The following is a 15,146-nucleotide window of genomic DNA, read 5'->3' as shown; positions in this document are numbered from 1 at the left end:
CACATTACATTTGCAGTGTCATACAGCCTCTCTCTTCCTCCCCACCTCCTCTCTCTGAAGCGCTCTCAGAATCTGCTCTAATCCCGCCGTCTATCGTTCCCTCTCTCCCTATCACACTAAACCAGGAAAAGCACACACCCACGCGGGATTGGGGAAGTGATAAGATTAAGAACACTCGCCAGCTAATCTGGATTAAAGGAGCACGCAGCATCAGAATACAGAGATTCTGAGCCTCACAGAGATGCAGAGATGGATGTCTACAGGGTTGGACAGGCAGGAATAATATCTGAAAAAACAGAACGATAGTGGAAACTGAGACCACCCAACAATGAGAAGAATGATCCTTTTCATAATTCATCAAGAACCAAGCTGCTGAAATGCCATTTTTTTGCCTCCTGTACTTCTCCAGTGTCCCTCACCACTATCTAACTAAAGCTCGGCATGAAACTGTGCACACATCAGTGCCTTCGCAGCTTCTCCTTCAAATGTATAGAGAGCATGAAAATGTAAAAGGAGGCATTGAATGAAATGAACACAAAGAATGAACAGGAGAGGGCAGAAAGGGGAGAAGGGTGGGATTGAGAAGGATTGAAGGGAATGGAAAGGAGCATATGGAGGCAAGGAGGGAAGTGGGGGAAGTGCGCGCAAGAGACGAGGATGACAAGGGGAGGGGTGACAAGTCAAGGTGAAAGCAACAGAGTGACACTCTGTTAACTGTGGCTTAATGAAGGTCTTAATTATGGAGCTGGTGACATTTCGGCCAGTCACTGATCCTGTGTCACTGATTGATCCGCTGTGATCGGGAGACACTATCGATCGGTGCAGCGGTCGCGCTCCCGCCAGCAGGACTCGCATGAACAATCATCTCGGCGCTGCAAATGCACTGAAACGGCCAACTAAAAAAATACCACTGGCACCTGCTGCTCCTGTGGCTCCACACTGAGAGCATCCAATTGATTGCACCAATTAATGGGATGATGGAAGAAGATGTGTCAGAACCGTCATCCAATCACTCAAGCAAATGGAGGTCTTCTCCTGCATTCAATGAATAGTAATTTTAATTTAAATTATAGGTAAAGTTTTGTCCTCACATGAAATCTGCTGCAGTGAAAAGAACATTATCCTGACTGGGTCTGCTTGCTGAAATTCATGTAGTCAGACTAAAGCTCTCAATAAATATCACCTCTGTTAGTATAAGAGGGCCATTCAATGTCTCTTATCCACTGTTTACCACTGCACCACTCACTTCTTATTCTGTTTGCACACCTACCGCACAGAGGCCTCAATATTATTTACTGCAGCATTTACCTTTTGTCATTTAAAATGTTTTAAATACATTTTATTGTTGCATGTTTTAGATATATTTTGTGTTTACATAGCAAATTTCAGGATAAAAAACTTACTTTAGTTACTAGTTGATCATTTTTAGACATTTTGGTCACTTTTTAAAAAGAATTCATTCAAATCAACAGGCTCTGTGACCCCAAAAAAGGCACTTTTCACGAAAAAAAAACTTTCTGTTACTGCTTAGATAAGGTAAAGGGAAGAGTTTTAATGAATCATACCACAAAACACATTTTACATGGATATAACATATATGTGAGTTAATGTTTTAAAAAATCAAGATAAAGGGAAACAGATGAGATAAAGATTTTTGAATCCTCAATAAAAATTTGTCAAATTGAAAGATTTACAAGCATATCAACCTCATGTCATTCGTTCATGAGACACCTTTGATTGATGTTAGAGGGGGGAAAAAGAGAGAAACATCCCATGGCCCATATTTCACCGTAGGGGACAAACAGTGAAGGCCGTGGTGGTGTTGATAAGGAGAGGCGCAGCAGATGGCTCAGGAGATTGGAATTAGAATATACAAGAGGGAAAACAGTGAGAAGTGGAGGCCATAAAGGCTGCCCCACTTCAGATCAGCACAGCAACTGGTCTCACTGCTCTGATGAGGGCTGTGCTCGCACGGCCATCGTCATGACAACCCCAGTGACGAGAACCTCACATCAGGTAAACAAGGTTACCCGAAGCAATGTGCAGAAGAGATGTGTGAAAGAGAAAAGAAAATAACAATGAGAAGGACAAAGGGTGCTTCTAGGTCAAGAGATGGAGGGATTAGATGTTTGAGAAAGGAAGGGGGAGGGGAAAATTGAAGACACTGAACATCTAAAAGAGAAAAAAAAGAAAGGGATGACGGAGAGAGCAATTGTGCCTGTTGAATGTTGGCGCTGCCTCGAGAGCAGATGCAAAAGCAGGGAGCAAAATATCTCCCTCTAAGCCTCAACCGCTAACACACACTTTACAGTGATTTGCTCTCTCCCTCCTCCTCCTCATCCTGTTGCTCCCATCCCCTCCCTTCAGCTTGTTTACAAAAACAGTCCCATACTGTGCACAGACAACACACAGGCAAAACCTGACTGATCAACAACCCATTATGACAGCGTGTTTTTGCTATTAGAGATTGTCCTCTCTTTTTTTTCACCCTCTCCAAGCACACAGAGCAGACATTATATACAATCGTCCTCTGGCTAAACACACAGTGTCTGCTCCAGAGCGTACATCTACACATACTTTTCTTTCTGCAATGCCACTGTGGGATTTGACTCGGATTATGAGATATTAAATCCATAGATTATCCAATCAAATCACAGCTCAACCCCTTCACCATAATGCATGACCCCCCACCCCCCCAATGCCATCAATGCTCATACAAACGGAGGTGTGGCATTCACCATGTTGTAAATGCAGTTTCATTCACAACAGCGTCATCAATGTGCTTTACATCGACGACTGTTTACAGTTAGGTACAGTGAAGTATATTGATGGTGACATTTTTCTCACATCTCTGTTATGGCCTGAAAAATCAGATGATTATCTCTCCCCTCAGCGTAGCCGCTAATGTTTATTCTATACAGTCGGCCGCTGCTGCTGAGTGAGGGTGACACATTTCTGCCGCCTGTTTTCTCTCCAATTTCAATCCATTCTGTTTGCCTGCCCTAAAAAAGCAGCCACTCTGAATGGTAAACATATCAGCAGAGACCATCACCCCTGCTCTTTCAAGAACATTTACAGCAGGGAGGCAGAGCTGGAGGGATAGCGGGTGGGGGAGGTGGAGGGAGGGAGGGAGGGGTAGCTGGGTGGGGCATAGAGGGTGGATGGGGAAGGGAAGGGGGGGGGGCACAAAGACAATTTTCCTTCTTCACCTCCCCTCCACTCCATCACACAGAGCTGGTCATTGCATCGTTCTGGTTGCCTAGCAACCTGGCATCCCTTGTCCCCACCGTCTCCAGGCAACGAGACCTGCGACCGTAATCAACCTGCCCCCCACCCCCCACCTCCCTTACTCACTCCCTGCTCTGTTCCTTTCCCATCTCTGCTGCTGCTCCTGCTCTCTCGCTTCTCCATCCGCCTCTTCGTCGCAAATACGCGTCTTAACGCTGAGATGCACTTGTGAATTCACTCGGCGGGGGGAGGGTGGGATGGGAAGAGAAGAGAAGCGCAGGTGGAAATTGGTATATTCACAACCAAAAAGATGATTTAAAAAAAAAAAAAAAAGAGAGCGAGAAAGAGATGAAGAGACACCTGATTGTGCACTCACACAAAGAGTTGGAACAAAGCAGAGATACACAACTACGGTCTGTTAATGTTTCCATGCGTGGATGAACACACAGATGCGCACACACATAAGGAAGCAGGCACACCGAGTGAAGAGAAACTCAACGTTCTCCTGCCAGTCGCTAAATCAATCAAACACAAAGAGACGGACAGCACAGTGCTGGTACAGTTCAATAATATTTAATCAATGTCCACGTATTCAGTGTCAAAGCTGTTTCCTAGTGTTGTCTCCCATCTTATAGGGTTCAATAGCTTGTCCGGTATTACAAAGAAGCTGACAGCTCTTGAAGCTGACACTCCGCCGTTTTGTCAGACAGCCAACAAAAATCCCTCAGAGTGAAGAAACTGAATATCAAAGAGTAAATTTCTAACAACACTTGAGTTGACTCTCAATTGTCTTGTCTCTTCTGATTGTTAAATATTCATGTCAAGTGTTGTTTGACTCGAATCAGTGAAGCAAAGGGGGAGAGGAACTGAATCACGTACAGATTTTTGTGTGTCCTACTTTTTTTTTTAATTTGTGCACAATTTACACACTTAAATCCACTACTCTTCATATGTATGCATGTTCATTACATAGCTTCTCCTGCAAAGTTCAAAGCACTTCGTGAATGTTGTGGCTTCTGTGTGTGCACATCTACTAAACACACTCCCCAACCCTCCCCCCCAAAACACACTATTTCTCAGTAACAGATGTCTGTATTTAAGCTGATAAACACACTGCCTCAATGCACCTCCAACCAACCCCCCCCCCCCCCCCCCCCCCCCCCCTTCATTATGTCAAACTTTCATTCATTTCTTCCTCTCCCCCCACCCTTCTTTACCCAATTTCTCTCTAATTCACACCCTTTTACCACCTCTGTTGATCCAATCTGCATTCACCATTACAGTCGCCGCACAGTGACGTACAAAGGACGAGCCCTTTTTTTTGTTGTCAGTCAGCACTGCCTGTCCCACGTCGTCCCCGCGGCACATTGATATGCATGCATATGTAAATGAATCAATGCATGAATGCACACTTAACTCCATGTAGATTCATCAAGTGAACGCACTCGCTCTGAGGCGCACTAATTGCTATCATCACCATCCGCATCCCACTGACATTAAGATATAGGTTACATGTTAAAGCGCTGCTTTCTCTTCATTGTCAGATAATGTTGCAGGTCGCATGTTAGTGTTCACATTGTAATACCATGTCTTCGCCCCCAGTGAATCACGCCTTTTGACGTGTGACACATTAAATGTTGTTCTATCAGCTTTTATTATAAAAGAGAGACCAAGATGCAGCCGCTGAATAAGCATGCTATGCTAAAAGGTATATGAAGGATAGTTAACATTACCCTGCAATGGTTCATAGTTGATGTGCATCCACATGTTTGTTCAGACATTAATGGCACATACCATCCCATCCTATCTTTACAACTTCCTATTTCTCATCTCGAGTAAAAAGCTGAGGCTATATTTAGTTTATGCATTTTTTTTTCTGAGTATTGATAAAACCCTTCAGTCTGCCCTGTCTTTCCTATGTCTGAGTAAATGTCAGGCTTAGTCAGATGTTCCAAATAAAGAGGCCTCTTCTTCTGCTTCTGAAGGAAGCAGGAGATTTCACCCTCATGCACGTTGCAGATTGTGAATGTAGAAACATGAGAAGAGCACATAATACACCTTGAAACTTCCATCCGTATCTTCGGATGTGTGCTCTCCATGGATACGTGCGTGCACAAAAGCAAACAGACAGTTTCGCACACCCTTACACAAAAGCGCACACCCTTCATTAAGCCGTGCTAGTGTGAACACCTGCCCTCCCTTCCCCTGCAAATATACAAGTACACACACAGCTACTTTCCTGACTTCTCACTATCACATTTAGATATGAGATTTTAAACACAGTGAGTCATTGTTGTAAACTCTCTTAAACAAACATGACGTAGCATGTTCATGAGTGGGCTTTAAAAGTACAGGCAAGACACAGGCTGGATTTCTATGAAGTGATCGTAAATATGAAATGTAAATCTGACATGTTTCCATCAACTGGTTTGAAGTGACAAAACTAGGTTGTATAATTACTTTTATCTCTGAGAATATCTGGAATATTCATAATATATTTCCTGTCAGTCACATGACTTTATTCTGTCAACTCAGCACCAGAAACAACTATGAGTGACATCATTTTAATATTTGCCAGGTCAAACATGATTCATAATAGTTTTTTTTTTTTTGCCCTAATGTTCCCCTAATAAAACCTTCAAAACAGGCATAGACACTTGAGGAAAGTTCATAAATTTTTTTAGCTCCTTAGTGGAAGTTTCCATTCATCTTTTCTAATCCACATCATCTGAATACAAATGTAAAATGGCCATGGAAGCATGGCTAGAGTCAGTGTTTCTTCCAGCTTTGAGTCTTTGTGCTAAGCTAAGCTAGCATACTGTTTATATTTATAGACCAGACAAGAGAGTTTTATTGATCCTTTCATCTAACTATCAACAAAAATGCAAACAAGCTTACACCCCAAAATGTCAGACCTCTCCTTTAATTTCCTGTCTTGCTACTTGATTAATCTCAGAGCCATCTGACCATGTTTTCTCTGACTGATGCTTTAAAACCTCAGTATATTCTGTTGGGTTTCAAAGATACCTCAGTAGCACAGGAAATATGCACATAGAAAATGCAGGAATCCAGAGAATTGTGACTTTTTTTTCTTTTTTAATGTCTTCAAAGGTTAATGGATTGTAAAAATATGGCTGATTCATTTTTCACTCATGTTAATTATGTAAATTCGCTTCAGCTCGACTAACCAGCTCAGAGCCAAAGCTCTGTTTTGGATTCTGCTTTGTGAAACACCTTAATTTAATGTGGCATAATGTGAATGTTATTGTCTCCATGAGACTCTTAACAGCTGACCAGGCAAGACAAATGGCCTAAGACAGAACATGGATGAAGCAATAACAACAGAGGGGACAGGACGTCCAAATAGGACAGAATGAGTACAGCTCCTTTAAAAACATCCATTTCCACATTCAGGGTGAATATGTATTATTTCTGCTACATTTTCCCCTCTCCTTTCCAACTTCACTGCTCTCACTTTCTTTCTTTCCTTGCTTTCAGCTGCCTTTGACACTCCTCTTCCTCTCCCTACTTAGAGAAAGACTCTCACCTGAAATTAAACACAAGACCAGGTGCCTCTCTGATACAACCATCTGTTCGCCCCTGCCTGACTTCTTTTGCTTTCTTTCTTTTCCCATCGTTCTTCTTTTCCATTGTCAGTAGAGACAAAAGAGCAGTATGAGTGACTCTTTCTACTCAGGAAGGAGAGATGCTAAAAAAACTTAAATAAAAGAAAAAAAAAAGCAGCCCTGACCATTAATGACTTCTTTCAGCTTTCTCCACATTCAGGTGTGCTTTCATTTAGGCTCTATCCTCTCAGTCCTATAATTGCTATCATGTTATTCCTTTTGTATCACTCTGGCCATGAGATGCCAAAGTTAATTATTCTTTGGCAGCGCAGGTGCAATTACATGACAATTACACCACAGCTGGTGGCAGGGGTGGAAAGCAGATCTTGTCCTTGTGGGCGTGTATGGAGCTAATAAGATGGTCCCCCCCACCCCCATTTTTTTCACTTCCTTTGGCAAGGGAAGGGGAGGGGGCAGGGAAGGATTGGCAGAACACAGGAGGGTTTAGCTTGTTCCACATGGCTTAGAGGTAAGAGGTTGTGAGGAAGAGAGCCGCTAGAGTAGAAGCAGAGGGGGGAGAGGGTTTTAGTATGGGCACTGGCCCCTGCTGATCCTCTATGAGGGGTCAGGAAGGTTATGCTACTGTCACGCTAACAATGGGATTTCTTTTGTCGCTGTCCTAATAGCGGCCCATTCCTTAAAACTGTCTCCATTTCCTCCCAGTTGCCTCTTCCCTGCAATTCCAGTAATGTTCTAGAACTGAAATGTGGCCAGAAGATAATTAAATGTCATTACCTTAAAATAATTAAGTAATTTCTTATCCAAAATAAATGTTTTATGTTATTATTATTAGTTTTAGAATATTTATTATTATTAATATTATTATTATTATTATTATTATCACTATTATTATTATTATTATTATTATTATTATTATTATTATTATTATTATTATCTGAGGCTAAAATTTTGGTTCTCCATATTTCTACACTGAATGATGATAAAGTAAACTTTAAACCTTCAAAATAATTCAAGCTTCACAAAATAGGATTTCTGGTCCTTCTGTCTTCTCTAGGGATTACATTTATTTTTAATGTAATTAAGTCTATAAATTGTTAAAATGTAGTAAATGTGTCTTATTTAGTACTAATAAAACATTAAACTAAATGATTTCCTGTTTAACAAGACAAATAAAAACAGATATTCTTCAGATTTGATGAAGCATCCATCTAACAACTACTAATTTAGATCACTTATTTGTGTGAAGCATAGTTTGCTGTATTCATACCATACCATTAAATAATACTAAAAGCAGTCCATTAACTGCAGCCCTTCATTTGTGCACATCTTCTTCTCCCTTCAAAATCTACAGCCATGAGTTGACATTCAGAAGAGGGAGGGAAAAAAAAAAAAAAAAAAAAAGAACTGAATGATGTAGATTTTAACAAAAATAACCAAAAGGAAACAGGGGTAACGCCTTGTTAGTAAAAGAGGAAGCAGCACCAAGTCTGGGAGCACACTCTGTCTCAGTAATTCCTTGCCTTGTCGCCTTGTCTCCCATATAGATGGTTATTATAGAGACGCGGCTGTCATGTCATATTTAGCTCTGGAAATGTCATTTGGCAGCACACCTGCTGCCTGGCTATGCTAATAAAACTAGGTTTAACTTTGATTAGAATTCAGAGAGAGAGGTGGGAAGGGGGGGAGACGGAGACGCAGAAAGGAAGAGAAACATCGACGAGAATAAGAGCTGGCAAAGTCACTCCAGCAGAGAGCTTCATAGGCTGTCTCTCTCAACCCGTGACATGTAGGCAAGATGAGTCATGCCTCAACTGGATGGATGTGTCTGGATGCATCACATATGAAACATAAGAGAGAGAGCAGCCTCCGACCTTTATTAGAGCATATCAGCTAAAGGGGGAAGTCAACCCCACATGTCAAACTTTATTAGTTTTCCACGTGTCCACATGTGTTTTTGCTCAGATAGCCTGTTTTTCTGTTCCCTTTGTGAGTTGGTGAGAACTCGAAAAGACAATGACACACTTACCCCTGGTAGGGTCTTCTGCTCGTGCAGTGCATTCTGGGCTTTGAGGGCAGACTCGCGAGCACAATATGTGAGGAAGGCACATCCTGGAGGAAGACAGAAGTTAGAAGTTCTGCAAACAGAAGATTATGGATGCTATATGCTGGGTTTTAGCAGTATCATAAGGCATGAAGACAGACACAAACTATCATAAGAATGCTATTTTTTACATGTGATTTGTGATCCAATGTGTTTACATTTTCTAAAAAATGCCTCTCCCAGATTTGTTAAATAGGTCTCCCAGCACCAGCTGAGATCCATGAGATTATTAAATCATAATATCTTGAGAAACAAGCAGTCTGAATGAGTGTTTAATATCACGCTGTTCAAACAAAATGTATGCAGTCCCATATAATAGAGAAAGGCCTTCATTAACCTTTAAGACTCCCCAAATCATGAATATGTAAATATATGCAGAATAGGTGTTATAGGTGTTAGAGGACTGATACCACCTGGCCCGTATGTCTCCCCAATGGCTGACGGTTTTTGTGGATATTTGAAAGCCTTTTGTTTTCCCTGCTCAGATTAGCATGAGAAATGACAGTAAGATCATTGTTTACTTAGATCACTTCCCAGATTCAGTCCATCTGTCATTTTTTTTTTGTTTTTTTAAGTTTTCTTCCAAAATATGAGAAGCCTGCTCAGCATGTGATGAAGAGGAACAGCAGTGGGTGGCATGGGTGGTGACCATGCCAAGCGAAACCAGTAAAATACTCTTTTAAAAGACCTATTTTGATAAATAATGGAGAAAGTTTGCTCTGCTCGTTATTCTGGTGTTAGAATGTGATTTACGCTTCGAGTTCAACTTTTGTGATTTGAGCTAAAGAAAATCAGGAGCGAAGACAAACATGTCAGAACGCATCGAGCCGACAAACTTAAATCTAACAGTCGTTTTGTGTATGAGGTCAGCATTATTTCTCATCATTACTGTACAGTAAACAATTCAAACAAACCCTGAACATAATCCTACAATTATAGTACATTTACAAGTGTTGTTAACCTTTTACATTTTGCTTTAATTCCATGTTTGTTTCTTTAAATATTGCTCTTCCTGTTAAAATTACTTTGGGTGATTCACTTGTTTGAAAAAATCTCTATAAATAAAGATTTGTGTGCTGTTGTGAAGCCACTAAATTACAGCTGTTCTTGAGAAGCAAGCAATAAGTCTCAAAGCATTGTTGTGTGAGAAAACAACATTGTGCTGTTATTCATTGTTATATCTTCAAATATGTTTGTACAGGAGCGCTTCCTGAATTTGTTTGAGTAGCTGTTTGGGCAAGACAGGCATAAAGATGGCAGCTCTGAAAGTCAATATGATCATGAAATTGGTTTAAGGACTGCCTTAAAGTTTTGTTTTTTTAAAACTATGTATATCTTTAAATATGTTTGACCAATTCTGCCAAAGTATTTGTATTTGACCTACAAACCAATATAAATAATTTCTATTAATAATATGAATCGGCTGAACGGTCTACAACCGTTTTTTGGGGGGGATATAAACTCTGAACTATTGACATCCGATTTCTTCTTGATGCTGTTTGAAGCTGTAATGGGTGATTGGCCCCATGTTGGCCTTTAAAAAGGCTCCAGTGGACAACAGCTCAATAAGAAGTCGTTTAAGCTAAATCATATTTACTGGAAATCCAATCCCAGCTGGAAAATTTAGTAGAAACTCTTGGGGTTGCACGTTTTAACTTGCTTCACACAACCTCCACATTGGTCTCTATAGTGGCCTCTCTAGCACCTTACTTACCTTTGTGCATCCCCGTATATTTGTCCTTTATCACAGTTAACTCATAGATCTTGCCAAACTGCTCAAAGATGGGCTTCAAGTCCTTCTCCTCAAGGTTTCGGGGTATTTGCCCGATGAAGAGCTTGATTGCGTCAGGCTCCTTCATTGAGAAGTCTGGAGAGGAATCATAACACACACACACACACACCACAGAGTGAAAGCAATGAGGAGGAGCAGGCAGGAGCCTGCAGGCTTAAATTCACACTGCACAGGAGGTGCAAACAGGAGGCCGGGGATGGAAGTGCAGATGGGAGCATTCAATTGGAATAGGCAACTGAAATAGTGGTTTCTACGTCCTTAGAGAAAGGCTGCACCAAATACTGTGGCAGATTTGCAGTTTATGGCACAGATTTCACAGTGAAACGAACAATTTGACTTCTCTTGAAAAAGTGACCTTAAAAATATACATCAAAATATCTATAAGAACTACCTTTTTTTTTTTTGAATGGACTGTATGCATATACACATTCTTTTAAAAAATATTTTAATAACTTAAGCCCCAATTTAGGGGTTCACTCCAATACAACCACAAAACATGAATGCACATATATATCAATTCATAATAATTATAATAACTCTCTCATTTGTGGCGTCACATCCATATTGTGAACAAGAATCCCAGCAACAGAACTCACATAAATGGTTTCTGACTTACACTACAGTAATAACAAAAAAGAGAGAGAGATAGAGACGTGTGCATTGTCTTAATTACAGTAGCCTAAAAAAACCCCAATGTTTTCCTGCTTAAATATAAGCCTTGGCCGCCTATGTTCGAGCTCCAGCAGGAACGTGACAGCGTGTCAGTCAACACAGCTGGAGACCTGCTCTCCCTTTGTCAAGACGTCGGTGACAACAACAATGACCTGGATGCGATTTCACACATTTGACCAAAAAACACAAAACAACAAGGAGTTAAAAGAAAGGTACCTGTGGTGATGGTCGTAGCAAAGAATCGGGCGCGATCAGTGGATGCCTGTCTTCTTTTCCCCCGCTGTTATTTTAGTTATTAAACCTCAGTTACTCAGTTCATTTGTCAGCCGGAGCGTCTTTGAATCCTGTAACAAGTTAGGCCTGCACGCCCCCTAAAACAACACAAGTAACATCCAGCGATGCTTCTTTATTCGGCATGAGCGTGCTTTCCTAGAGCTGATTGTTGTTTCCTTTTCCCCCCACTACTCTTTTTCTGACAGAAGCTTCGTGTTTCTATAAATATATATATATGGTTTTTAAAATAACAAATCTAGTATACTAAAAAAAAAACCTTATCTCTTACTGGCTTGACTAAACAGAGTCTCGTGATAGATGAATATTTAGACTTCCTTCAGCAGACCGTGGGGAATTGGCAGTCTGGTTGGCTGTCCTCTCCTCTCCCTGTGTGTATGTCTGTACTCCTTTGACGTCGTAAGCCGGTGTCTCCCTCCCTGTCCATCTCAGCTCCATCCCTCCCCTGGGCTGAAGAGCCGTGATGTCTGCCGCCAGGGACCGTCAACAAACTATCAGCTCTGTCACCGCGGAGAAAGATGAGTGGTGGGGAAAAGAAAAGAAATACATTTACTGAATCATTAGGCACTCTTGTATTTGTTCTCCATTGCTGTACACGATTCCCTTGATTATTGTGTCTTTGATTTTATGTTTTGATTTGAATTTGTTATGCTGGTGGTCTGTATACTGTCCTTACCATCAAAATGGTAAATTACTGCCCCCTACAGGTGGAGGGAAATACAACTCACAATTATTTATACATTGGAATAGGCGTCATTTATAATTGTTTTCATTAAAATGACACAACTGAACTTTGATAGGTTTTTACAATTTGACAACCCCTAATGGAGGCTAATTCGTCTCACATCCTGTTTCCTTTCTGAGTTCTCTCCAGGCAATAAAAGCCATTCTGATGTTGACTTATTTTATTCATTTCTTTTCTCACTTTCTCATTCTTTTCTTTGCTGAATCAGCCATGGTGCGCACCCAAAACGGCCAGTGTGTTGATATCCAGTTGCTGGTATGTGACCCGATGCAATAAAGCAAAATGAGGCTGTCATGTGATAATCCAGGCCAGAACACAAAGATACGTAGTGCAGTTTCTGAGTCCTGGGATGCTACAGGGCAATGATGGCCCCAGGAATGTGAATAAAGAATGTCAGTGTGCCATTAAAAAGAATTAGAAGCACATAGTTTTATGGGTCGGAAACTTATCTTTAGCCTCAAAGTATTGTTGCGCAAGTCCTATTTCAGCTAAATTGTGGTATCGGCCTAAAACTTCACTCCTAACACTGCTGATTCACTGTGCATCATTGCCTTTAAAACCTTGAAATATGACAAGTTTTGCTTAAAGAAGCCACAAAATCTTCATAAGAAGGATGGGAGATAGGGTTGGATGCTGCAATAGCACACAGCACCTTTAAACATAAACATATCTGAGATGTGATTTCAAGAGCATGACAACAGGTTATTTCACTTTTGAATTACATTCTGTTATGAATATATTTTACAAAAATTACTTTTGCACTGATCTTTAGGAAAGAAATCAAATAAATTGCCTTTACAAAATATTACTTTGGTTCATTTTGTATTATTTATTGTATTTATATCCACTCATCCCAAAAGGCTGAAGACTAATCTAGCAAGCATTATCCAAGAGGTTCCTTCTTGACAAATCAGTCATATGACATACTTTCCAACAGATAAATGTTCATGATCAAAATCACATTCAACTGAAAATTTGTCTAACTCACTAGTACAGAAAGGTTTCATTTAAGTTTTCAGGTTTTATGTCAAGTCTGTACAATAGTTAAACCATTCTGATAGTAACTAATACAGTCAGAGGCATAAATATATGAAATATATGCACTTAAAATGAAAACATATGTAAGCTCATTTTTAAAAATGTAAAATGCAAAAGGCATTAAAATAGTAAAGAATGAGGTATATATATATGTATATATATATAGTTTTATTTGTTTATTTTTTTTATTTTAAGGCAGGAGGTGTCTGCGTTTAATTTTTTCGTTTTTCCTGTGGAAATTAAAAAGCAGACACTCCCTGACATCAAGGGCTTCAAATCCGCCTTTTGTTCTCGCTGTGGAGCTGGCCATGGTCCTGAAATGTATCTCCTCAACTCGTGTCACATTATCAGGGATGTAACATAACCTCTCTGAGCGGGGGCGGAGAGGGCAAAATTTCCATATGTGTATTCGTAAAATTGCTGTTTCACAACATACACACACACCCTCTCTGAAATTTCGGCAGCATGTAAACAATGAACCCACATGACAGAGGGCTGCACACACCCGACATGCGCACACGGCGGCACTTCAAAGTAGTCACGATCTGAACCTGTTTGGCTCAAAAAGCAGCAGAAACATTATGGTGATTATTTTAAGCAAACCTCTGGGCACAAATCTCTCTGCGGGTTCACCATTAATTCCTTTATTTCCGACGTTAGAATATATCTCCGGCTTGTCTCGGATGTTAAGACCGCCATCTGCCATCAGTCACTAAGTCCTATCTGCCTCCCCGCCCCTAAACGCCACCATAAGCTTATAGTGCAGGTGTGGCGAAGACTCAACTGCTCTTAAGTTGATCAGGTGTAAAAAAGACAATATAAATGCTTAGGGGACGTGATCTGTATCATTTTCACAATGGACGGCAGATTGTAACCAACGACGACATCTGGTGACAAGCTGCAAACGCATATGATGACGCCAGCAAGAAGGGTGTTAATATTAAATAATATCACATAATAGACTTGGAAAAAACAGATGCGTCTGTGGGTTTAAAGAGGTTTTTGTGCATTTAACATTAATGCCACTATTCAGAGTAAATACTTCAGGGATAGTAATGCAAATCAAACCCTACCACTTAGTTTAAAAAGAAATGGTCCTGCACTGAAATGATCAAGAGCAGGAAAAAAATTAATGTGGTTTTCATTAGTCAAACATTGCTCAAATTTCTTGAATATTACTGATTAACTATCATACTCATGATCCTTTACATTTGCAGTTTGTAATATATTACTGGACAGTTTATATATAAACAAATTACTGGTTTTAATTGGAGCATTAAACCTCTTATTGAGTAAAAATATCAGAGCATTCACATTTGCTCAGCATCAATGAATTAGTATGCTAAATTATACATTTAGTTCATAATGAAATATAATAACGACTTGGTATGCACATTAACTGGATTTTAACATGAAGCTACATTTATGTTCATGTTTTGCATCTCATGACTAGTTTCAATAAAATTACATTTTTTTTCATGAAATCAGGCACAGATCTGGTGAGCAATTACACGGGTTAGAAGTTACGTTTCAGGAACAGAAATCTAGATCATGGTAAATCAATTCACTTATGACGTAACTGTGTGGTAATTTATTTGGCCAAGAAGACTTAACTTGTGGCACTTTGGACAGGAGATGCTTGTAAGCATTCAGAAATACTGACTAATTAAAGGATAAATTAAAATTTTCACC

At 40.2% G+C, this 15,146-nt stretch overlaps 1 protein-coding gene across 16 annotated transcripts in view; it reads right to left on the bottom strand.

Annotated features, from left to right (window-relative positions):
• The window catches only part of celf3a (cugbp, Elav-like family member 3a), a 58,551-nt gene that overhangs the window by 18,410 nt on the left and 24,995 nt on the right, over window positions 1-15,146 (bottom strand). For 10 of the 16 annotated variants that reach the window (XR_006008118.1, XR_006008119.1, XR_006008121.1 and 7 more), the window contains one exon: window positions 11,597-12,171. Coding sequence is in view for 4 of the 16 variants with exons in the window: in XM_041967280.1 (XP_041823214.1) it covers window positions 8,842-8,924; window positions 10,631-10,775 (228 nt within the window). In the remaining 12 variants the exon portion in view is untranslated. Of the gene's footprint in view, window positions 1-3,354; window positions 3,445-8,841; window positions 8,925-10,630; window positions 10,784-11,596; window positions 12,172-15,146 lie in introns of those variants that run through there. The other 6 variants (XR_006008132.1, XM_041967280.1, XM_041967281.1 and 3 more) reach the window with 4 other exon arrangements.

Source organism: Melanotaenia boesemani, chromosome 17 (genome assembly GCF_017639745.1).
Source record: "Melanotaenia boesemani isolate fMelBoe1 chromosome 17, fMelBoe1.pri, whole genome shotgun sequence".
Classification (NCBI taxonomy): Eukaryota; Metazoa; Chordata; class Actinopteri; order Atheriniformes; family Melanotaeniidae; genus Melanotaenia; species Melanotaenia boesemani.
Note: the sequence above shows the minus strand (reverse complement) of the source record. Positions and strands in the feature narration are given on the sequence as shown.